General features: G+C 39.7%; 2 protein-coding genes and 1 long non-coding RNA gene across 6 annotated transcripts in view; 2 read left to right on the forward strand and 1 right to left on the reverse strand.

Annotated features, from left to right (window-relative positions):
• The first annotated feature begins 724 nt into the window (after nt 1–724).
• Nucleotides 725–7,020, forward strand: tent5c (terminal nucleotidyltransferase 5C). Of its 3 annotated transcripts, none has more exons than XM_042001870.1 (2): nt 725–798; nt 1,964–7,020. In XM_042001870.1, exons 1-2 carry the CDS (start codon nt 770–772, stop codon nt 3,129–3,131), a joined length of 1,197 nt encoding a protein of 398 aa, XP_041857804.1. In that variant the 5' UTR covers nt 725–769; the 3' UTR covers nt 3,132–7,020. The 3 variants fall into 3 exon arrangements, with proteins under 3 accessions (XP_041857804.1, XP_041857806.1, XP_041857805.1); XM_042001872.1 differs by lacking the exon at nt 725–798 and adding an exon at nt 855–1,083; XM_042001871.1 differs by lacking the exon at nt 725–798 and adding an exon at nt 860–1,088.
• An 11,506-nt stretch (nt 7,021–18,526) lies between these two features.
• Nucleotides 18,527–26,061, reverse strand: part of gdap2 (ganglioside induced differentiation associated protein 2) — a 54,684-nt gene continuing 47,149 nt past the window's right edge. The window contains exon 14 of one of the 2 annotated variants that reach the window (XM_042001791.1): nt 18,527–18,628. In XM_042001791.1, coding sequence (XP_041857725.1) covers nt 18,548–18,628 — 81 coding nt within the window. In that variant the 3' untranslated portion in view covers nt 18,527–18,547. Of the gene's footprint in view, nt 18,629–21,571; nt 21,584–26,061 lie in introns of those variants that run through there. The other variant, XR_006012239.1, reaches the window with a different exon arrangement.
• On the forward strand, nt 19,240–20,391 carry LOC121650331. Its single transcript, XR_006012242.1, has 3 exons — nt 19,240–19,375; nt 19,792–19,902; nt 20,097–20,391. It is a non-coding gene; the product is annotated as an uncharacterized LOC121650331 (long non-coding RNA).

The following is a 26,061-nucleotide window of genomic DNA, read 5'->3' on the forward strand; positions in this document are numbered from 1 at the left end:
AAAGTCTTTGAAAGAGTCTGGAGAACTATTCCTGAAGACTTCCTGAGGTCCTCCAGTTAGGGGAATGTTGAGATCCGAGGGCCAAACTGTGCCAAAACGGCCTTTTTGGAGACCTTGTCAGAACTGTCTGGACTTAAACCTCTAATTTTATTCTGCTTTACTTCATCAGAGTTGGTCTTTCCAGAGATAATGTTCACTTTTTGTACTACGAATTAATGGAGGCATAGAATTAAACTGCACCAAGTGTTTGTTTTTTCTTTTTTTAGATGAACCTGAAAATTTTTACATTTGTGCTCTGTACTATCTTAATTTATTCCTCACCAGTTACACATATACTGATGTTTATCTCAATAAATCCCACAAGTTCTTCCTTTCTTTTGACTCCCCAAAAATTTAAATAGACCTTGTGACTGCAGGGATATACCAATTTCAAGTTGGGAATACGCAAGTGAAAAAAAAAAAGTTTGTGGGAGGTTGTGGCCACATTGACTATGTAACCACATAGACTTTTGAGCTGTTTAGCACTGTAAAAATTATGTTTTTATTTAATTACCAAGCTCTATATGTGGGTAAAATAATAATGAAACCACATTAAACATTTACACTGATAACAAATAGCCGTTTTGTGACACAGATACAACCTCAGTGAGCACCGGCTGCACACAGGCACTCCTGGTTACTTGGCAACACAAAAACCTTGTTGTCCAATCAGAAGTCGTGTTCAGCGCATTGATACGATCAAACTCGAGTTTAAGACTATGAACTACTGATGGCGAGAGTTGGCGATAAATGTTCAAAGTAAGTGTTTGAGATTTACTTATATAACATTGTGTGGTTCATGTCGTAGGTTTGATTTAGAATGGCTCCGCCACATAGCCAGAGAGGCTGCGTCGTACCACGGCGCATTTATTCCAGTGGGTAGTACTTCGGCATTATAAAACAGGCGTGCCTTCAGAGGGGGCCGTGGTTCAAACGCTGACTTTTATACAGTTGGTCTAAGTCTCGGGTAGTGGATTATGTGGAGTTGTGTACGCCAAGTCAACAACTTTATCCGACTTTGAATGCTTCCAGAACACCCTCTTGGTAATGTATGTACTGCATTTATATTTTAATAATTTGTTACTCAATGTTTTGTTTTAACTTTGTCTTCAGAAAAGTAGTTTAGCAGTGTTTTAGTGGTTAAATTAAGTCTTACTTGGCGAAGCCGTGATGGAAGAGGGGAGGAAAAAAACGTGACACCGGTGGTTAGTTTTCTCTACGGTTCCATGTTATTTTTAACTTGCATAACTGCGTAGGACTCATCGACACATGGACCGAAATTGAGCTGATTAACGTTTTCTGTCTAGCTTAACAATAAGATATGTCCATTTTGTAGTCCAGTTTGAGAGGTTGTTCGCTGTTTTCCCAGGGTTACCGTCCGCGGTATAATGGAGTAAAACTAATGTAGCCCTCATCAGGAGTCAGCTGGAACAAATAATTGCTGCTAATGTTTTGCTAGCGGTGCGGGGAACGGTCGTCGCTGCATTTAATGTTATTATTTGGGGAAATCGGCAACTTTTGCGGACTCGAAATGAACTCTGTGTTTGTCTCTACGCGGTTCTGGAATGAAAGCCAGGCTCGTGCGGTGAGCTTTTCTAGAAAGCTCACGGACTCTGTTCTTTATACTGTGTGTGTGTGTGTGTGTGTGTGTGTGTGTGTGTGTGTAACGAAAAGTGTGCAGGTTGACTCCTGCTCACTTTCTGCTCTTAGTGCTAAATGATGCATCCACTGTTTCATAAGACATTTGAAAGTTTTTGAGAAAATATTTAAATTTCTTTGGCTATTTTGGCACATTAACAGTTTTGAACAGCTAAAACTAACCTGGTAAAATACTACTTGAGAAAATTCTCTATTTAAAATGTTACCTGGTTTGTGTTACATTTAAAAGCAATTTCTGATATATGTTTATTTTCTTCCATCTCAGTTTATCTGAACTTTGTGGGAAGATGGATATCAAAGAGGAATCGAGCAGTAGTTCTGTCCTTACCTGGGAGCAGGTGAGCAGGCTGAATGAAGTTCTGACTGATGTTGTGCCTGTTCACGGACGAGGAAACTTCCCAACTTTAGAGGTGCAGCTTAATGACATTGTGGCACGAGTGCGCTCTCGCCTGGAACTGAGTGGCATCAAAGTGAAAGACATCCGGCTCAATGGTTCCACAGCCAGTCATGTGCTGGTGCAAGACATCGGCTGGAGCTATAAGGATCTGGACGTCATCTTCAGGGTGGACCTGCCACATGAGTCAGAGTTCAAGCTCATTAAGGATGTGGTGCTGGGTATACTGCTGGACTTTTTGCCTGAGCGTGTAAACAAAGAGAAACTCACGCCCATGACTCTCAAAGAGGCTTATGTCCAAAAGCTGGTCAAGGTAAACACCGAGCAGGACCGTTGGAGTCTAATCTCCCTCTCCAACAATAGTGGCCGCAACGTGGAGCTGAAGTTTGTGGACTCGATACGGCGGCAGTTCGAGTTCAGTGTGGACTCCTTTCAGATTGTGCTGGACTCCATGCTTTCCCACTATGAGCAGACGCAGACGCCCATGTCTCAGGCTTCTCATCCTACTGTCATCGGGGAGAGCGTGTACGGGGATTTCAACACTGCACTGAGCCACCTGCGCAACAAGCAAATCGCCACCAAGCGACCCGAGGAGATCCGCGGTGGGGGCCTGCTGAAATACTGCAACCTGCTGGTGCGGGACTTCCGTCCTGCCAGTCAGGAGGAATTCAAGGCCCTCGAGCGATACATGTGCTCGCGCTTCTTCATTGACTTTCCCGACATCGGAGAGCAGCAGCGCAAAGTGGAAGCCTACCTCCAGAGCCACTTCATCGGCGAGGAGAAGAGCAAGTACGACTACCTCCAGATCCTACGGAAAGTGGTCAACGAGAGCACAGTGTGCCTCATGGGCCACGAACGGCGGCAGACCCTCCAGCTGCTCTCACTGATGGCCTTGAGGGTCCTGGCGGAGCAGAGTGCCATCCCAGATGCATCCTGCGTCACCTGCTACTATCAGCCAGCGCCGTACGTCAGAGACCACAACTTCAGCAACTATTATGTGGCAAACCAGAACATTCCAACATGGCTGCCATGTAACTGACAAAACAAACAAGTAGACGGATGACGAGAAGATATGGCTGCTGCTGCCTTTGAAAAGAGGAGTAAATAGAAAAAAATTAAAAAAAAAGGAAGGTTAAAGTAAATCACCCCCAAAAAAATTAACACATTGGCAATAAATATTATGTTTCTGTCAAGGCACAAGTCAAATTTTTTTTTTTAATCCTTTCTCATTCCTTACCTACAGAAATGTCTGTTATTGAATAGAAAGTGGTATTTTAAGTGTTATTTAGACCCCCCCCCCCCAAATGTTTGGTTGTTTACTTGTTTTTCAACCTCAATCTTAATGGGGATGCATTTTTGATCCTTAACCTCTACGTTTACCCCTCCAATACTTTAAGTATGGACTATTATTTAAAGAAAGGGGAACATGAAGTGCCGTAACCTTTAATTTGGTTTTCTTGTAAAGAAAAAAAAAGTGAAAAGAAAAAAAAAATACTCAAAATTCTATAATGGGGCTAATTTATAATAGATGACAGCCAAAATAATATATAAAAAAACAAATATAAAAAAAGATCACTAGTGTTAATGGGAAAAGGGGAAAAAAGGTGGTACACTAAACTTTTGCTCACATCAGAAATCAGTGGGAAGCAATGTCAGTTTTTTATGGAAATATCTCAGACGTCTGTGCCATCCCTGATGTGCCAGCAGTGCCTGTTTGTAGACATTTCTTCCCTTGTTTTTGTTTTTTTTTCTCCCCCTCTTTGAATTTCATTGTACAATGAACTCCCCTCCTCACTCTTGATCCAGTTTACTCAGACCTTCATTTTTCAGCCAGGACTGGCTTTGAGTGGAACTCGTGTCAGTTTAGGCTTCAGACATGTGGGTTTCTCTGTGGGTTTCTTTTTTGGGGTGGGGCAAAGTTTCACTCTTTTTTTTTTTTTTTTTTTTTTTTTTTTATTTATTTGCTTCCAAAAGAGGTCACCAGTGACCTCCAGATGTCACAGTGCTGTGGTTATTGTGGGAGGCTGACTGACGGGACGAAGTGGACTCGGGCCTGTTGAGGGAATGCGCCTGGCAGGGAGTCCTGGACTAGGAGGCCGACTGGCTGCTGCTTCCCTTAAAAGGTGCAGCACATGGAGGGTTATCCCTCACAGCCATTGCAGGCTCGACAGCAGGGCTGAAATGAGATCCTCCTCTGACGTAGCCCAGCAACTGGCTCTCAGACTACAAGCTGTCTATTATTATCCTCTTTTCCCTGCGAGAGGAACCTTTTAGGAGCAGGGAACTAGGACTGGGTGTGTAACCTCGCCACCTTACATGTGGACAGGCTGAACCACTTTCTGTCCTCTCAGGTGCCCGTTGCGACCAGAGTTTGAACCCCTTTTGTGGTCATGGGAGGTCTGACGACTCGTCTCTCCTTTCAGACTTTATTATTGATGTAATGCATAAGCCACAAGAAGCCCCCACCTAACCAGCTACAAACTGATGAATTTCTATTTTTAGCAAAGCCTATTATTAGTTGTTAATGTTGGACATTGCTAGCAGATGGCTTAAGCTGTGACTAGTTTGGCTTGTCATCTCTTCCCTTTCCTGACCTCATGGCATATCATTTGGCGAGGAGATAACTTGCTCTTAAATTTCTTGTACAAGCAGCCACTCCTGTCATCCCTCCATTTCTTAGAAGTGTAATTCCTGCTCCCTCCGATGCCTCTCATCCACTAAGGCTTGTGTTAGGACCAGATAACCAGGAGTGTGCATTATCTGGCCAGCTCACAGCATATCACTGGTTAGAGTCGTGGAGGAAGGCTAGCTTGGTGTGTGCGGGTCACATGGGTTTTCAGGGCTCCAATGCTGAACTTTTGCATACAGACTGTCTTATTTAACAAGTGAGATGCTGCACACCATCAGCTCTGGACCAAAGGCAGCTTTAAAACCAGCAACTGAAACATTGAAGTGCCTGTCACTTTTTTTTTTTGAGAGTTTATCTTTTAATGGTGTTTTTAATGGTGGTCAGGAGGGAAAGGTTCAGCTATTTTTCAGCCTCTTAAAACCCTGTGAAACGTTGGTACAAGATTATTTTTTTTTTTTCTTGATGGGTAAATTATTTGTCTGGTCTAGGAGCAAAAATATAGATTTGGTTTGTGACATCTTTTTAATAATTTCCTCCATCCCTCAAAGTTAATTTTTTTCAGTCCTAGACCTTATTTTTCCTTAAAATCCATCCGTTTAGTCATTCCTGTTTGTCTTCTGTCATTTTACCCTGTTGAGTCTTTTCTGTGTTGTCAGTGACGGCCATGTTGGTTTTTGCAGTCTCACCCAAATGCCTTTTGTCATCCAACTTTTTGAGTAGTTTGATTTGCTGAGCAGTTGTTTGATATGTATACACTCCTATTTAATCATCACCCACAAGTTAGAGCTTTACCTTCTCCCAAACTGATGGGTCAAAGTTTGTTTTCATGATCATTATAGTTCCCATCCAAAGCAATACCTGAAACGTGCAGACAAGCCACATCAGAGCATAGTGGCTCATTCGAACAGATGCACTTTAAAAAGGCCTTGAATTGCCCCAAACCCAACCACCTGAGAATATAAATACGCTAATGTGGTCGCGTGCTAATGGAGCTGGTTCTTGTCCCTTTTATTTTTATTTTGGAAGAGTGCATTGGTTTAAACTACCTTTTTGAAATTGAGACATGCCTTCATTTTTGCCTTTTCACTCTACCAACTCGACCTTCTTGCACCCTCAATACAATTCCTAAATGTTTAGATTAGCGGTGGTGGCAACAGACTGAACTTTGCTACACCCAGAAAGCAGCAGAGTTTTATCTGTCAGTTTGCTAAGAAATTTGATCATTTCTCAGCTGATGGTCCCAGAGTTTGCGGCCACGTTCAGAACCAGCATCCCTGTTATGCTGCAGCTCCATCGCAGGTTAAAGTGCTGCATGGTGAGGATCAGCCTCTGCTTTAGCTTCTTGTTGACGTTGCTCACTCACGGCAGTTGCATGAGGCAGGTCGAAGAAAATGTAGCAAACGTGTGTTATCAACTGATCATGAACACAACCTGGAACAGAAACCCTGTGCCATTCTGTCGGTGCCCACCCCATTTTCATGTGTTTACGGTTATTGTGGCTTTTTCTTCTGACGGCTCGAAGCGAGTCAGTGGAAGCTTTACTTTCCCAGAGAAGAGTTGGGTGCAGCAGAGCCGATGCTATGTCCCTCTCTTTGTCAGGGTTGATGTATGAATGTGGATGTATGAACTTGGTGAATTTATGAGGGAAAAATCAAGATGAAGTGTAATTTGCCTTTTTTTTTTTTTTTCAGTTTTCTGGCTGCCATCTTTCTTTCTGCTGTAAACTTGGTGTTAGCCTCTTGCTCCCTCTTTGTTTGGGCCTTTGTTTATTAGTACAGAGTGTTCTTTCTTTGACACCTGTAGATGTATTCTTTGTTCAGGCAGGGTTGGGGCGGGGGTGCAGAGAAATCTGCAGAGTAGATAAATTTAGTGGTTATGCTTGTCTCAAGTACAAGTCTTACACCATGAGGAATGTGATCACGTAGAAGCTCTCCTAAAGTTTCTATAACAAAAGTTGTGAATGTTTTTTTTTCTTTTGCAGCAGACTTGTTTGTAATGCGTGGAGGTGTGTGTGCACATTTGCATGTGTGTATGAAGGGATGCCTGTTGTAATAAAGTTTAACAAAAAGGGGTAAAATATAACCTTTGTCGCACTTTTTTTTTTTTTTTTTTCCTTTGGAAATAGTAGATGCAGACGAGCTTTTTTGTCAGCTTTGTGATTGTGTTGACTTTGATGGTTACAACCATTGTACCATTTCATTTTTCAGCACTTTTACCTCACTTGTTTTTCCTTTTAATGGAAATATACATGCAAATCAGGAAAGTGTGTTTGAAGAAGAAATAAAGAATATTCAAAGCATTTATCTGCCTCAGTGATTTTTGTTTTTTGAGTGACACCTCAGCTGGTAGATTACAAAGTATGAAAAGGTTATTGTGTGAAACCAAAATCTTAGAAACTAGTTTGGTTTAAAATGGAAAATAAAATAAAATTCTGCATATGAGATTTTTGTGAAAGTTGAAGCTTTAAATGAGGAAAATATTTTACTGTTGAGGAATGAAAACTGATTATTGTGAACCCTTTAAGTCTGCAGCCGTCATGTCAGGTTTTTCTTTCAGGAATACAAAAACAGGACAATTTATAGTGCAGCATAAAACAATATTTGATACATGCAGTAAATTTTCTAAACAGGCTAAAACAATATAATCCATAAAGCGAATGACCTGCTACAAGGTGCCACAGTTCTTACGTGGATTTGGTCTGTCTTTAGTCTCCTTGTGTAATCTCAGATTGAGTCTGTGGGTCAGACAATCTGCTGCTGCTTGTTCAATAGACCCGATCCTTTCGTTTTTTATTTAACTATTTTTAGTCATGCTGCAGACACTGTAGGTACCATCTTGATGGATGAAAATTTAAACATACATTCACTTGTGACTTTATTAGGTTCACCTTGCCAGTAACAGGTTGGACCCCTTTTTCCTTCAAAACTGCTTTATTTCTTGGTATCATAAATCCAACAAGGCAATGGAAACATTCCTCAGAGGTTTTGCTCCATATTGACATGACAGCATCACACAGTTGCTGCACATCCGTGATGAGAATCTCCGTTTCAACCACATCCCAAAGCTGCTGTGTTGGATTGAGATCTGGTGCCTGTGGCGGACATTAGAGTCCAGTGAACTCATTATGTTCTAGAAAGCATCTGGAAAGTATTTCAGCTTTGTGACATGGTGCATTATCCTGCTGGAAGTAGCCATCAGAAGATGCTACGCTGTGGTCATAAAGAGATAGACATGGTCAGCAACAACACTCAGGTAGACTTTAAACTATGCCATGATGGTACGAAGGGGCCCAAAGTGGGCCAAGAAAATATCCCCCACATGGCATTACACCACCAGCAGCCTGAAGCGTTGATCGATGGCAGGATGGATCCATGCTTTCATGTTGTTTCCACCAAATTCTGATCCTACCATCTAAATGTGGAGCTGAAATGGAGACTCATCAGACCAGGCAATTTTTTCCATCTTCACCAGTTTTGGTGAGTATATGTGAATTGTAGTTTTGGGTGGAATCAGCAGTTATTTGACTTCCTGTGTCCTTTCTATCATCTCCAGTCTGTCCATTGTCCTCTGACCTCTGACATGACTGAGGCACCATCAGACAGCTGGACATCTTCTTTTCAGACCATTCTCTGTAAACCCTAGAGATATTTGTGTATGAAAATCCCAGTAGATCAGCAGTTTTTGAAATACTCAGACTAATAATCATGCCACATTGAAAGTCACTTTCTTCCTCATAATGCTCAATTTAAACTTCAGCAAGACGTATTGATCACGTCTGCATGCCTAAATGGGTTGAGTTGCTGCCATGTCATTGGCTGATTAGCTATTTTATAAAGTTTGTATATGAAATAGGACTGATCGGTACCTACAAGACAGTGATACAAATGAAATTGTGACGGCTTTTGTTCCAGCTTTTACCATCCTCATGGGAACTTTAACCAGAGATGTTTTCCATCTAAATCACTGGAGAAGTGGTTAGTGGGGAGATCCGTCGGCTCAGCAATCAGACCTTTAATTCCTCTTCTTACTGATCTGAGTGCAGTGGAAAACACGTGTTTCTCTGCCAGTTTTTATTGGGTAATAACAGCTTGGACATTGCCTCTGTGTAGATGGTGCTGAAGGATCAACTGTCTACAAAGTCTACACAACTTAAAAGATGTTTTACTTAAACATAGGCTCATCATGTGTGTTTAATGTTTCTCTTTCTTCTGACCAGCCAGAAATAGTTGATTATAAATCAGTCTTGTGTGCGTTAACCCTTAACACACAGCATGCGCTCACTGTCAGTTTCCATGCAGACTGGATGCCTCACTGTAAAACACAGTGACCTATCTGCAGGCTCTGACTCACTGTGTGGACCGAGGTGATGCTGCTATCTGCCCTCACCAGACTCTTTTTCCACTTCACATGTGGTTTTTCATGAACCAAGTTAAAAAGGTCACAGAAATACTTATAAAATGTATCATCTGTCTACCATAAGTTTAAGGAAATGCTATTAAATTAATAATCTAATAAATAAATTCAGTCATCTTTGAAAGGCAGCTCCGTCAGCATTCCTAGGTCTTGTAGACAAAACTGCAGCTAGTTCAGATTTTGAGTGTACTGAATGATCAGCTTATAGATTATTGCCGTGGTTCCCAAACTTTTTCTGCACGGCCCCCTTTTTTATTGACAGTAATGTCAAGCCCCCTTCCTCCCACTGCTACTACCACATCAACACTTACACTGAAATGAGTATATGAATAAAATAAAGTTAAATAGTGTTACTTTATTGGCTTCATTAGTTGTAGTTAAACCCATATTAGTGGCAGAGGGAGGTTTTATTTCCTCTGCTATAGCACGAAGCTTCTTAGATCAAAAAACTCTGCCCACTGCTTTATATGAGCTGAGTGGAGCATTTGATAAGATGGATGCTGCTTTAATAAAACAACTCTGCTATTTACAAGAGCTGAGTAGTTTATTTCTAAAGTAATCAACAAGCTTTTCGTTGTATTAGGAGTAGAAGTCCTGAAGTGGTTTCATACGCTCAGATGCTAATATAATGACACATATGACACGCAGTCGTCTCTCTTCATTACCCGCTGTTGCTGTGGTAGAGCTGAGGGAGAAATATACTGTCTTTATTTTTGTCTTTTTTGGGGGAAGGGGGTTGAAATGTCTGTTGTTGATTCATCATTGTTTGTCTCTTGGTACTTTCACACATTTGTCCATATTTTGCTTGCCACAAAACCATACAATTTACTTAGTCTAGCCTAGCCTAGCCTAGCAGCATCTGCGTAAGGTTGGTTACAGCGTCACCTCACCGCTGTATAGGTAGGTCTGCGTAGGTCTGCAGAGGCTTGATGCGGACCTCTTCCAGACCCAACGTACACCCCTGCTTGCAGAGCGGTTACGTGGAACTACTCCTTTGTGATTGATCGGTTTGTTTCATATACTCATTTCTGGATTTCTGAAGCTTCTCGCTGAATTTGTGAGGTTACCGCGCAAGAGAAACTGCAACATGATGGTGTGACCCTACACTTGAGTGCCAGAGCACATTTCACCAGCGTCAACTACGACGACCCTGGTGTATACAGATGTAGCACGAGTACAAATCCAGCTTTATTCAGCATCCGTCTTGCACCCTGTCTATTCTGAGCTCTCTTTGACATCTCCAGACTGATGTTGATTCTTATCTCTGTCACTTTCTCTCTTTCTTTTCCTCTCTTCCACCGACAAAGTCAGTTTGCATTTCTTTGATGAATCAGCCACTGGGTGTTCAAATAGATTGATATCATGTTGCTACGTGCGATGCAGGAAAGCTAGATGCAGCTGTCCCACGATGCTCGGGCTGGAAACAAAAGGTTGTGAAGTGCGGTTTCTCAGTCTCAGGACGATGCAGGGTAATGACGGCTCCAATGATGTACATAATGAATGTCAATGTACTATAAAAACAAATCAGAAGAATTAAGTTTTAAAGCCAGAAACTTATGTAGTGTTGCTTTAAGGCTTAGTTCTGGTTGGTTGGAAAAGCTCTGATCAACACCATTTCCTTCATGTTATGCATGATAAGTTAATATTTTGTATATACTAACAATATTTCTATAGTTTGTACTGGTTGGATTTTTATGGTCTCATTCATGTGTTTATATTTAGGTGACACCGTTCCATATTGATAATGAGTGATGTTCATTTATGACTTGAGAAAAATGAAGTGTGAAGGTTAATTTTAGAAACTAATTACGCCCACATTCTTTAGAGCTGTTTTAGTGGTGAGTTTTACAAGATACGCCTACCTTTATACAAAAACCAATACCCACAGTATTTGTATGTAGGTGTGCAAACAGCTATTTACACACCTCTCTTGCTTTGTACTGGATTGAATAATCATCTTTTGTCATCACAGTAACCACTTCCAGGATTTAGTGGGTGGAACACAGGATTAGGTGACAACTGGGCTCTTTGGCCACATTTACTTGAGAATTTTAATTTTACACTGAAAAGGCCTCAGAGTTATTAATATACAATTAAATTACCCAACTTAAGATTTCACTAGACAAATACACAGAACATAGCAGAGTTAGAGAGAACTTCAAACACAAACTAAGCCTCAGTAATAAAAGTACAAGCTCTTGTAAAACAAAACTGAAAATAAAATAAAAAAAATAAAAAATAAAAAAAAATAATAATAATAATAGTAATAATACTAAATATGGCTTGGCTAAAACCCTTTGAACAGGACTGTGTTGTTGAGCTTCTGGTGTATGTTGATTCTCTGTAAGTGGAGTTATCTTGGCAATGTGGTGCAGCCTTAGCTTTAAAAACAGGGACACAACTAGTGTCAGCAGCACATGGAGGTGACTGTCTACGCCATTCTGTGTGCAGCTGGTGTGCTCCTTAAGCAAAACCACATCCTCCGACTCGAAGTCTCTTCCAAACAATGTACAGGACCTCCAGCAGTCTGATTGTCTGGAACTTGCTGATTCCTGGCGAATGAGCCGCTCTGCTGCTCTGATGAGCCTTACTGTGCCTTCTGATGGAGAACACAACTATGCTGCACCCATTTCAGCATGTTCAAGTATCCAGAATTATAGCCACGTCAATAACCTTTGTAAGAAGCCCAACCGTTTGTAAATCCGTCAAGATTTCAGCGAAATAAGAGAATTTATGTTTGTGCAGATCACTCACCTTCTCTCAGATACCAGCAAGCCTGTGGCAAGATGGCCGCCGGTGAGTACGCTCAAAACTCCGCCATAAAGCATCTAGCCTTTATTGTAGATATCTATGCTGTAAATGTTCATTCCACTTTAAATGATTTATTTTAATTATGTTAATTGTAATAATTATAATTATTTTTAATTATAATAATTTTAATTATAATTATTATAATTTTATTATTATTCTGCACATGCTCGTTCCCTTTTCCTGTCGCGATGACGGTACAGTACTCTCTCCCTTCTCCCCAACTGACCAAAGTGAAGTAATAGGCTAGTGTCAAGCTGCTGCTTCAAAACTATAATCAAAATCAGTGCGAAATGATTCTTATTATGTGGTTTTCCATGTTGTAGAGGAAACGAAAAGAAGCAGGAACTGGAGTTTGTTTTCTTCTGGTAGACGTAAATACGTCACGTCTGTCCCCTGTCCAATCAGGACCCTTCTCAACCCCCAGAATTAAACCTGTTTTCAGTGTAAACCTCAATTCAGAATTACTAATTCCAAATGATTTAATACTGAATAATTAATTTTGAATTAAAAAAAAAACATCATGTAACCGTGGCCTTTGAGGGCGATTCAGGCCTACAACAAAACCACACAAACCTCCCACTCACAGTCCACTATGTGTGCAAACACATCCCTACGTACTACACACACACACACAAACACACATGCACACAAAAGCTGCAGCAGTGTTTGGCGAGGTCAAACAATGCATAATTTCTGGAAAAATACTGATACAAGTAAGCAGAGCAGAGAGACAATGGACAGTTCACATGGAGCAGAGAGGGTATTTTTGTGTGTGTGTGTGTGTGTGTGTTGTGGAGGGGTGTCATACCTGTCACTGCTTTCTACAGAAACTGAAGTTGTTCTTTTTCCCTCATTGGTTTTAACAGAGGCTTTTACTAAACTTTTCCTCTGCATTATGTCCACTCACCACGTTTTTTTTTAATAAACAACTCAGACTTGATTTTTTTGCTTAGGCTAGAAAATATGGGGCCTGAATGACAGTTTGGAGGCGTTGCTTATGAGGTTATGGGAGTTTCTACTTGTCGTCTTCTTTTTGTTTTGAGAAATCTCCCTGACAGAAAGTGAGAGATGAACGGACTTTTTCACTCAGGAAGCTGCTGTGCTTCATCTTCCTGCTTAGTAAAATCAGGTTCTCACTTACCTCGAACCTTGTGGACTTTGGGTGTAAATGAGGATGCGCACTACCCAACGAAAGCTCAATTATGCCTAAAAATGTCCAACTTGTGCATCTCAGTTTTGGTTCAGTCAGTTTTTTGATGCCCATTTGTCTCAAAGACAGCCCTAATAATACAAAACAACACAAGGGTAATTCTTAATGACACCACATGTCACTCCCCAGAGATGATAACATTATTATTAGCTCCCAAACTTCTTTTAAAATCAACTAGTTTTTATTTATTTACGTTTTAAATCTAATTTAAAGGTACAGCGTGTAAGAATTACTGACATCTAGTGGTAAAGATGTGCATTGAAACACAGCTGTGAATAAACGGTGGCCGTCAGCGACCAAAATTCCTCCAGATATAAACATGTTTTAATGTGTGAGTGGATCCAGTCTCCTCAGGATGACTGCACTAACGGTAACTACTTCAAAATCATGTACACGTGTACTTCTTCTTCTAGGCATTAATTATCCCAAACAGTGTTCTAGCACCCATCAAACAAAGCCGGTACTGCAGCTTTAAATCTCAGATGGTTCTAACTTCACACAGAGATGTGTTTGTCCATTCAGAGACACCGTAGTAAAAATGTTGTAAAGCTTGGAGATTTGTGGGGTCTTGGTACTTTTTAGGGTTACATTGAGCTGTCTCTTTGGGATCTTTGCTACCACACAATACAGGATGATCCACAGATCCAAGTGTCATTGCTTATTCATTTATTTCTTGCCAAAACATATAATATTAAAAGCCTTCTGGTTATATGTAATTAAAGATCGAATCTGTGAAATGAAAACCTCCCTTGTGCATTTATTTAACATTTCTTTTTACCTTATTCTTTTTACAGTTGGTGTAACTTCTTCTTAAACTTGGGTAAATCAGTATGTATAAGTCTCGAGTCAGACTTTTTCATTTATTGCCATCAAAACAGGAACTAAATACAGAGATTTATTGGAACATGTTTAAACATCAATAGGTTTGCAGTAAACAAGGCTAACACCGTGTTTGTACAGTTCTAAAGAGCTTACAAGTCAATATTTGTCATGACCAACCTTATTTTTTAGCCCAGCAGGAACTTCCTATCGGTAGTTCTTTGAGTATTCTTTAGGGATAGTTCTCCAGGCTTCTTGAAGGACTTTCCAAAGTTTTGCTTTGAATGTTTCTGTCTTTTGTTCTGTTCTCTGTCCAGCTGATCCCACACTGCTTCAATAATGTTGAAGCATAATTTGACATATCTTCAACATCTTCATCCCATTTCCCTTTTATAAGATTGGCTTGCTTCTTAACAGCCACCCTTCCATGGACACCATTTCTGATGAAGTAGATTTAGGTGGTGGTCCAGATACGTTTCTCTGGTCCTGTGTCAGGTCTTTGCTGGATTTGCTCCTATTTCTTATGGGGATACACTACATCCTGTTTATCTGCTGCAGATTGCTATTTAGTCCTGAAACTTCTTTTGTCCTTCACTTGTAAAGTTTCCTCAAATCTTTTGAATTCACACTGCACACCATGCTAAGATATGCCAACGACTCCTTGACAATCACCTTGTTGGTGCAGAAATAATTATGTCTGTCAAAATGTGTTGTAGTTGACATTTGTTTTTACTGATACCACTAAAGAAATAGGAACACATGATGTGTCTTTGTAAGAGGCTGCTAGTAACAAAGCATCAAAGGGCACATTTTAAAAATGGTTCTTGCTAAGTTGTTTGTTGACACAGCACTGGCTTATCCCTTGAGTTATCTGCCATTTTTATGCTTAAACAATTCATAGGTCAATGTTAAGAGGCCTAAACAAATAAACAAAAACACATTTCTCCAGCCTGAAAATGAGAGAAAAGTCAATGTCCAAAGGAAAGCCAAAAAAAAAGTTCCTCCCAAAAAGACAAAAAGGCCTTCAGAAACCCTGGAGAATTATTGCTCATGGCCACTTCAAAGATAGACTACTGAACTTCTGGAGATTTTCTCAGTGCCCATAAACGGCTAATTCGGCATCCTACCTGTACTCTGAGCTCTCCCCAGCCTTTACAAGACAGTCTTATCCCGTATGAACATAAAATATTCATTCTTTGACCTCAAAGTTATATTTCCCAAGAGCATAGAAGTAATCAGGCCTATAGCAAAACAGCATCTTTTAACGTGAACTAATATTTGATATTTTAACAGGCCCTGATTGTAACAACATAACTCTCAAAGTTTAAAGGTAAGGACCAACATTAAGCTTCTGGATTTGCTTAATGATTTGGCGAAATAAGTAGCACTGACACCTAATGTTTTAAATCAGAACTGCAATTGAAAGAGAAAAACACGGGGGAGTCGCATATGATTGGTTAAGGAACCAGGAAGTAGGAAAGAGCTACACAGCGCACCAAAGTTATTCCATCACGTAACTCTTACTTTGAAAGGAGAAAAACTTGATAAAAAAAATTGTTAATGTAGAGAGACAGATTGTTTATAAGGAAGCTTCCTTTTATCCCTCACAATAAATGAGAACATTTTAAATCATTTTTACAGAAAAAAATCCTAATTATCTATCCTTTAACAGGAGAGGTTTGTTTCCACTTTACAACACCCACTGCTGTTTGAATGTGTGAGTAAAAATAAAGTTTGCACTACCAGAATCCAAGATTCATCAAACTGTGATGCAACTGCAGGCCAGAGCAGTGTTGACAGAAACAGCTGTAAATCTTTAACAGCTGCTCATCACTCACACTGGCCTCCTGTGTGAAGAATTGGTGGCACCATCTGAATGGATCTCATCGGCATGGAAACTAATGTAAATGCTTTCATGTCTGTCTTGCTCCTTCCTGTTTTCCATACAGGGTCTTCGGGGTCATCGCTGATTAATTAGGACTTAGCTTGATTACAGCAGTAGATTCCTCATCAGAGACCTCATCAGCATCCATGCAAATGATCCAAGAGTAATGAGCTGCAGCACTGATAGCATCTGTTTTCTGGGCTGATGATTGTTTTTGCTGATCGTGTGTTGTGTTTGATATGAGTGAGTTGGTGAATGGCTGCACAGATGGAGGTTAATGCTGTCAAACCTGACTACTCATGTCTGCTCCTCCTGGTAGAGGAAAGGCTGCCATAACAGCGGGTTTCCTTCTGGCTGTGTAACCGCAGACGTTTAGGCCCATTTTGATGGTGAAAGCCAAACATCCACGACATCCACTGGAGCCTTTTGGAGCTTTGATCTATTTGAGGAAGAAGTCTTTGCAATGTGGACATTCCTGAAGTGTTAGGCGTGGTTGGCTGGAACTACAGTTACACTGACCTTGACCCTAAACCTAACCAGAAACTGTTCAGAAAGCACAGCCCAGTGGAGGGAAGTTTCCTGTGTCTGTCACATGGTTTTCCCAGACCGGCTCTGCCCTTTAGGAGACCAGCAGCAAATTCTGAGTCACTGAATCACTATGGACATTTGGATGCTAAATGGTATTTTTCATAGCTCAGACTGAAAACAAAATGAACATTATTTGAGGTCTGACTTTGTCTTGTTACACCCTCAGAAAATAAAGCACCTAATTGTGCCTTTAGGGGTGCAAAGGATTGTCACTGGTGTGGCACCCTCAAACTTATGGCTGTTGTACCCTCACTGGTGGGTACTTATTTGTTGTGTTGCAGTTTAACCAGCAGGAAATATCCTTGCAGTTTACAAACAGTTTACAAACTGCAAGGATATAAAAGTACCACCTGTTGAGGGTACAACAGCAGCGCCTTTGAGGATACCATCCCAGTGGCAACCCTTTGTTTGCTCAGTCTAGAGCAGGGGTGCCCAGCTGCGGTCCTCGAGGGCCACCATCCTGCAGGTTTTTGATGTGCCCCTGCTTCAAAACCGCCTGACTTAAATTGATCATTGAGTCATTGTGCAAAACTTAATAGGCTGTTGGATCTATTTCATCTGAGTCAGGTGTGTTGAAGCAGGAAACACTGGAAAATCTGCAGGATGGCGGCCCTCGAGGACTGACTTTGGGCACCTCTGGTCTAGAGTTATGGTCTCTCAGTGGGTAGAGTGGTCTGTCGAGCTCATGATGAGGTGTCCCTGAGCAAGACACCGAACCCCAAATTGCTCCCAATGGGTCATGGTTGAGCGCCTTGCATGGCAGCTTCGGCAATCAGTGTGTGAATGTGTGTGTATATTGAATGTATATTGTAAAGCGCTTTGGGTAAAAGGGCTATATAAATACAGACCATTGACCATATACTGCTCAACACTGCCCCTGTGGTTTCTAGTGGTACTGCTCTATTTGCTCCATCAGGGTACACATCCGCAAGGGCCCTGAAAACAAACTAAATTCTGCAAGACAGATGAGATTATCTGTATCTGTCTTTTGCGTAAACATAAATAGGAAATAAAGCTGTAAATAAGTAAAATTGTTGGACAACATTGGGTCAGTGACTCATACTTGGCTCTTTTTCATCATAGCTTACAGTGTAAAGCCACTATTCACCCAATCCTGTCTAATTTAAGGCTTTTTGAGAATGAAATAGTTGAAAATCACATATAAAATAGTTTTAGATAATAGTGAATTCAGCTTGTCGCATACTTTTATTTTTATTTTTTTGGTTGTTCTGTTTTATTCTTTATACATATTATGGTTTGAGACTTTTTTCTCTGCTCTGTTTCGTTGCTAACCAGCTCAGCAACATGAAGCTGAGCTGGATGCTGAGTGCTGCTGTGATCTGAAGTAGCTGCACAAGTAGCTGTTTGATCCATAACCACAATTTACACAATGGATGTCAGCATGACAAACTGCCTAAGCAGATGTCTGAAACAAACATGTTGTCATGTTTTCGCTCTTCTAGCGCTGGTTGTGTCCCAGGTCACCTGCATAAAAGCATGCGTATCAACCACATCTCATAACTTTTGCATCACATCATGTTGTTTGACTCTCAGGAGCAGAAACCCTTTAAAGGACGCAACTAGTTGCTGTAGCCCATTAATTACAAGCTGCACTTAACTGTAACTGTGTTACATTATTTCCTTCCCTCCACATTTAAAAAGCTTCATATTTATGGCATTTTAACATTGTTAAAGGTTATGAAATAGTCAGAGCAAAGCTGGAAACCTATGTTCATTTATGACAGAGCACATTTTCATTGTCAGGGATTTCACTATTTCACTAAGTCTTAAAAGCTGATGCAGCTTCAAACAGCTTCATTGCACCTGTAGTCACACTCCGACTCTGCATCCAGAAACAAAGAAATGACAAGGTTTATGTGAATAATCCCCTCTCAGCTGCAGAACTCACTGTAAAAGGGAGCAGCAGGAAGTTAAAGCCAAAATGTGTTTTTTTTTTAGCTCATAGAAATAAATGAAGTTGATTCAAAGCTATTGGTTAATGTTTTTTATTATTATTATTTGATATTTAAACAAAATCTGTCCACTTTTTCTTAGATTTATCTTCACCTGAAACACTCAAGGCTCTAAAAGCAGTCGCATCTAAGACCTATTCATCACAGCCTGAAGGTCCATTACAGCCATTAAGCTTCCTCTCCACGAGGCTGCTGCGTGGACTCTGATCTGCAAAAGAAACAGATAAACATGATAAAGAAGTGTGGGAAGTTGAGCGGCTTATGCAAACCATCCACCCTTGTTGGGAATCAAACAAGCTGTGCAAACAGCCACCGCCTCCGTAGCACTCAGCCCCAGAAGAGTGTTTTAAATTTATAAATATAGACAAGAACATTGAGGTCCTGAGAAACAGGTGATGGGTGGTGTGGAGGGGCAGCAACCTGTGGCTGAAACAGAGAAAGAGAAAAAAAACAACAGAAAGAGAGAAATCAGTGTGTTCTCATGTACCTTCCATGCATCAGTGGTTGGTTTCCCAGAAAGACTTGCAACAAACCCCTTCAGCACATGCATTCACACACACACTTGTCTTGTAAAATACACACCCACAGCCTTGCAGATCCTACGCCAAGCACGGTGTAGAGCCTCCTGCTGCTTTACATACCCTTTATCTCACCAGCAGGTTCATGTGATGTAACATACATGTGTGCTCTGTATTCTGCATGTTTCCAGAACAGCTTGAGGTTGTGGTCATAAAAGATGAAGAACCTAAGTTTCTTCTTTAACTTCTGCAAACTTTAGCCAAGAGTTTTCCTATGTAGTTCTGTACTCTAGCCGACTTTTCCCATTATATGTCCTTTTTTTAAGGTGTGTGACCTTCCAGCTACATTCTGATGTCTGACCCTCCTCCAGCTGCTTTCTGTCAAGCTTCTGTTTGGCAGAAAGCTCTGTGTGTGGATTGTAAAGGAAATAGCAAAGGTAAGATAAGGTAGCTATAGCCTCTAAACAACTGTCTGATTACTTTATCACCGGGACAAAGCTGATGCTTTAAAATAAATGTTTAAAGTTATGTTTCACCTCAAAGTTTGAGAAGTTAACTCACTAATGAGAGCTTACAGGGTGAAGTTGTATTGCAATAAATCATGAACTCCAAGTGGAACTGAAGGTTTAAAAAGGGATAAATATCCACAGGGTGTAAGTAGATGAAAAGATTTAGGTTCTGAAAGTGTTCTGATGAAGTGTTTGCAGCAATTTTTTCTTGATTAGTGTCCCAGCTGAGTGGGTTTGGTTGCTTGCAGATAAACAGGTCATGTGGAGAGCAGAAGAGAAGGAATGCATTAGCCATGCAGGCCTGAACTGTCCATTACAAAAAGTTGTTTATGATCTATATACAGAAATGATCCACCAGCATTCCCAGATGTTGAGGACATTACAGCAAAGGAGATAATTCCATCCCACTATGTACTATAGATAAGCAACAGCTTATCTAATTGGGACAGAGGCAGGTAAGAAAATAGAATAAAAACAACACTGTACAAGAAGAGGTAAAACAATAAAATACAAATAAACATACACCAGACACATTTCACAGATTTGATGTATCTTTAACCTTTTTGGAGACGAGCCATAAAGGACAAATATGTGAAAGACTTTCTGGAGGAAAGAGATAGACTGAAGGAGAATTTACTTCTTTTTACAGCCTGTCCAGATCCACTGCTTCTAAATGGTTACACAAGGACCCCTCTTGTGGGGGCCCTGGTACCCCTGTCAGGCCTCTGCTTAAAGAATTAGAGGAGGAACCAGCCCATGGAGAACCTTGCACATAAAACAAGTTAATTTTAGATTTATTAAGTTATAAAAACTAAGAATGTTCTTTTTTTCTAGGTTGTTTGAATGATGAATTGTTGATGGTTTCTAGTCTGTTGTAGAGCGTGATTCTATTATTTCATGATTTTTTTTTTCTCTTGTACCAACTAGTAATGTATTATTGTAATATTGTAAAAAAAATCATACAGTCGTCTTTAAGTTTTTAGGCTTTTCTTCACATGTTGTCTTTACCAATGAGCTAGGAGTATATATCTCTAGATGTAGGGGAAAAAATTTGCGAATTTGTTTGAGCTTTCAGGGTTTATTGTGTCACTAATCACTGATTAAACTGGTCATGTTACAGCCAAGAACTGAGTGATTGATTGAAAGTTTAATTTGAGCAAAAGACAAATTAAGAAAACAGGAAAACAAAAGGAATTTACAAAAGAAGGAAAAACAAAATAAATCGTTGTCCAAAGGGAGTGGGAAGACACGAGCGCTTTTTTCCCACCCTCTAGCCACACAGCAATAACTGCCTCCTATTTCATAATATACTTATATAATATCAAAAGATCTTTGGATCAAAATGAATGATAATTACAATAATAATGTAATCATCAATAATAGGAACAATATTTATACTTATGTATTCAAAAACCATAATGATAATACATGCAACAATAATATAATAATAATAATAATAATGAAAATCACTGCCCTTTGTTTATATACTTTAGGATGACTGTGTTCTTATATGATGATTTCAATAAATGTATATTTAGCCTGTTTGTCCCACAGCCTGTTCTACAGAATACAACCTATTCATTCATTTAGAACCAGCATGTAAATGGTGCAGATGCTTTACTAAGCTACTAATGATGCTGCAGCTTCTTTAAGGAGAGTCTCATTTTGTAAGAAATTTGTTGGGCAACTCCCCCATGTTAGAAACAGACTTGATTAGAATAACCAGAACTGAAGTAACACAGTCCAAATATGCTGACTGGTTGATGTGTGATTATGGCGCAAGTGCATATTAGACTGGGAACTACATGTCCCAAAAAGCATCTTATTTTTTTCCATATATTTGTAATGGGAAATTTCAGGAAATCAGCTTGTGTGAACTTGGTGAACCTCTAGTTGCTATTCAGCTTCCTAACTGCAGTTCGGATGTGATGAAGAACTTTTTCAGATGTCAGCTGTCTTAGATTTTCAGAGATGTTACTGACTGAGGCAGAGCCAAGTCTTTATATCAACATGAAGAAAGACAAGAAAATGTGTCAACTTTGCAGCAAATGTGATTTGAAATTGCTTTTGCTGTAGCAAGAATTTGATGAATTCATTCATTCGTGGTATCTCAACATTTACATTAGAGTTACTGAGCTGCTCAGACTTCCTGTCTTACAGCTGGATCCGATGTGGTAAATGGCTCCACATCATTCCTGTCTATTCACTCTCAGATGCTGCTGAAAATGACCTGCACAATAATAACGAGTTGTCCCCCGAGTCCCAAAAAGACCTCAGGAATTTACATACTGAAAATCAAAACTTCAACCAGGGACAGTTTGCACCATCTGATGTTTACAGTTCAGTAACTTGTGATGGGGAGGTGATCTTATGTAAAGGTTTTAACGTCTGTCGGAAGGACAATGGAGTAGAAACCGAGGAATTAAAATTAAATGAACAAGGTGAAACCAGTTTCTTTTTTACTTGATTTCAGCCTCCGTTTACCAACAAAGATGACAACATTTGAGAAATGTAGACTATGAGTTGAGTCAATCTTTCCTTTAAGTCACTGTTACAAAGTTAATTGAGAGCTGTCACATAGACATAATTTAAGAAAAATTAAATTAAAATCAGCTTAATTTTCATAGCACCAAATCACAGCAAAATCATCTCAATGCACTTTTAAACCTACAATCCAGTTAAATCCAATTAGTCCAATTATAATCCAAACAAAACAAACAAAACCAACTATAGAAAAATAGCCAAGCTAAGGAAACCAATGAACTGCATCAAATCTTCTCCAGCAGAACCAGACTCAGGGAGGGGGATGGCATCTGCTGGGACCAGTTAGGGGTGGGGAGGACTGGAAAGAGGGGTCAAAAAGCATCATAGCTCTACGTCAGGGATACCTGCTCAAAAATAAAAAGAGAGGCACAAATTAATAAAACATTAATGTTTTCATTAGAAAGAACAGTGGAGGTCATTTAAAGCTTGACGTGTGAGGAGAAGAATTTTACACTTGCTTCGGGATTAAACAGGGAGTCAATGAGCAGAAGCTAAAAGAGAAGAAATATCATCTCCCACTAATTCTTATCAGACACTTCACGGCAGCATTTTTGGTCAAAGCTCATTAAATATTCAGGGAGAAGTTAGTTACAACTCCTAAGTTGTACTTTTGGAAGATTCATTCAAGAAAATTTAATTGTGGGTTAAAAAAAAAAAAAAAAAATAGAAGAAAATTACAACAGAATTTATTGTTCAAATTTCAAAGACATTGTTCAAATTTTCTGTCAGTTTTATTTTCTCCACCAAGGCGGAGGTCACGTATTCAGCTGCAATTTTTAAAATGACCTTCCAAACATCAATGTCGGAGCATAATGCTGATGTATAGATGATGTATATTGCATGTATATTTGGAGAGGGAAGGAGGGAAAAAAACATTAAATTTGATTGTATGAGCATTTTTAACTCAGGTTTAAAGCTTAAGCAGACGACTCTGAGGAAAGCCTGAGAACAGGGTCTCATCAACAGGTACATGGATATTTTTTAAGAGTTTATCACTTCTTTGATGTCAAGAAGAAAAACCCCAGTCTCTGCAGCACTGTTAAATTGCATGCTAATTATTAATGAATGCATGCATCTTTTAATTATTTAAGCAGCAAAGCAGCTACATTAAACACAACTGAAAAGATCTATATTCTGCAGAAGCCACCGTTTTATTCATCCAACTGTCGTCCAAATCCAACGATGCTGATGGTGAGATCTGTGCTAGATTTTGTAACCATGACCTCAACAGCTCATTGTAACACTGCTGTTCTCTAATATAAGCCACATAATTCTGTGTATCAATACAAATGTCAAGCAAGGATATGTACTGGTGCACAGCAAACACAGGTAGTATTTCTGAATATCATCATACTTTAATGGGTTTTCATGTTTTAGTGACTGAAAACTGCAACCACATCTAGATCAGTGTATTCAGTCTTCAAGTCCCGCTGCATGTTTTAGATCTTCCTGTACTTTAACACTCCTGGCTGAAGTGAATGGCTCATTAACCATATAATGCCATATGTATCATTTTTCATACATACAGTTTCTGAGACCTTTTGCATCATTTTATGGTAAAACCAACTGCACACAATCTGATCCTTGTCTTCTGCCCCCTGGTGGATACAATAATAATAGAATACTAAAATAATTTTGATATTTTAGACTTTTACACCAGGGCGTCTTTTTCATGACGTAGTGAAGATGTTTATAAAACAAAGTCCCTCCACTGTCCATGCCTGCACAATCCAATGCAGGGTTGCAGAGCTTATACTGAAGCAGCCACCATTCCATCATCTAGACACAAGGGAGTTTTGCAACCCCTAATTAACCCAGAGAAAACCCACACATTACCCGAACACGTGGACATACACAACCGAGCCGAGGCTCAAGAAACCACCTGGTTACAAGCTGCCACTGAAAGACGACCTATAGAGAGCTGTTAGTTATTTCTGTTTTTATTTTATTCTTGTCAAGCTGTTCTGCAGAAATCTGCATTCTTTTCCTAACTAACTGGGATCACAGATCGTTACCAGTTGGAGCTTCTGAGTCTGTAACTTTTATGTTTATGAGACCAGCTGCTGTCCATTCATACAAAATGTAAACAAACACATAATTTTTATGTTCCAAGTATGAAGGAAGTGGTACATTTCTTAAAAACCAGAGAAGGTTACCAGGAATAATGTGTTTACATGCCTCTCATCTAGTATCAACATACCACAGATGTTATACAGACTTTTTATTATCAGTACAGCAGCTTATCTGCGCTGTCGATGCTGTTACTGTACGTGTGCAGCAGTCAGATACAACATGCCTAAATGTCCTGGGTGAACGCTTGTTTACATGTGGACACAACTCCCTCTGCACCCTCTATAAGCTGCCTCCTTTTACCAACAGATTAGACTGTTTTGTATCAAGAGTCAAAGTCCAAAGGGAATGTGTAGATTGTGTAGGTCTGCCCTCCAGGTGGTCACGTCCCCTCACTGAGATCTGACCCTGTGCTGCCCCCTCCTCATTACCCAACCTTCAGTCAGGCAGACTCGGGGTGGAGGTTGAGCTTTAATTAGGCGAGCACATGCTGTGTCTGAAACACTGCCACATATCTGGAATGTGAAATAAGACAGATCGGACACCTCAGCTGACCAAAGCACATTCAAACAGGGAAATGTTTTTTTTTTCTTCTTCTTCTTCTTCCAGATGCATCTTAAACAATTTCTGTTTTTCTTCATTTTAAATAATGAAGTGGGAGAAGGACGGTCAGTTTCAGGGCTGAGTTGAGGTGTATTTTTGGTTCTACATGACATATTCTCCGTCAAATTTCTAAAATAATTTAAAACATGACTGGGTAGATTTTCCAGAGGTTGAGGCTTAACATCTTTCTGATTATCTTTTTTTGATCTGGAGTTACCATGAGGTTAACATCTGCAGTTCAGGATGAAATATCTGGACAATAATTGGATAAATTGATGTGAATATGTATGTTCCAGGTCTCATGCACAAAATCATATGACTATTTTAAACCCCGATTATTTGAACTAGCATCATCAATAGGCCTGAATGTTCATGTGGTCTATAAATATCTCAGAACAACCATCCTACTGATCCAACATAATGCTTTTGTTTATTTTTTCAACAAACACTAAATACATAATCACATATATTTTTATTTTATTCATGCACTGCATGATGGAATCCCAGCAGGAATAATTCATCTCATGGCATCATCGACTCTAATTTCTATTTTTTATTCCCTGCTTTTGTTTATGTAAAATAGACATATTTTTACATTTTTAAAACTTTAATCGGCACATTTGTGGCATGCAGACAAATGTTGAGTCTTATTTTTCAGGTTGCCATTTTGAAGCTGTGTCTTCTGGTACACAGTGACCTTTGCATAGAATAACTATTTCTGTTTCAGCATGATGACTATATTGTAATGACAGAGCTTTCAGAGCAGGGGTGGGTCTAGAAAATATTCGATGGGGGGACCAGGCAGGGGCACATACTGCGAAAATGTTGGGACTCGTTTTTCCTTTAAGGGTCTAGATTTTACTAAATAATGAAGTGATTAATCTCACGCATGTAAAGTAAAGCAAAATATGTAGAAGCAAACAACCATTTAGTTTCAATATATATAAACATACATACATACATATGTATATATATATATATATATATGTGATATCAACAATTGTTTTCTTGTATTGATGCACTGTACACTTGTGGTTTTATGGCTTCTATCACCCACGGTGGCAGTTGGTTAGATGATGCTATATAAGTGCTGCACGATGATCAAGAACATGGTCGCATAGATGTAGAACTACATACAGAAGTACATTAAATGTTGCATTCACTTACATTTTGGCATCTGAGGTTTACTCGTATAAAAGTCAGTTTACACAAAATATGTTGGAATTTCATTGTCTGGTTGGGGCAGCACTTGGGGGCCAGTCAGATTTTATATTTGATATAAAATGTATGATTTTCATATTCGTAATAATTTGGACTGTAAAATTAAAATTCTCTTGCTTTTGTTGTTCTTGAGGAATTGTTTGTGATAACCACCATCTTGGAGCTGCATAGCTTGG

The sequence above is a fragment of the Melanotaenia boesemani genome, chromosome 12 (genome assembly GCF_017639745.1).
Source record: "Melanotaenia boesemani isolate fMelBoe1 chromosome 12, fMelBoe1.pri, whole genome shotgun sequence".
Taxonomy (NCBI): Eukaryota; Metazoa; Chordata; class Actinopteri; order Atheriniformes; family Melanotaeniidae; genus Melanotaenia; species Melanotaenia boesemani.

Bases quoted from the DNA above. Each gene is read 5' to 3' on its own strand.
- tent5c (XM_042001870.1), top strand. From the start codon at position 770: ATGGCGAGAGTTGGCGATAAATGTTCAAA. The intron at 799-1,963 runs GTAAGTGTTTGA...CTTCCATCTCAG, and splicing joins GTTGGCGATAAATGTTCAAA to TTTATCTGAACTTTGTGGGA.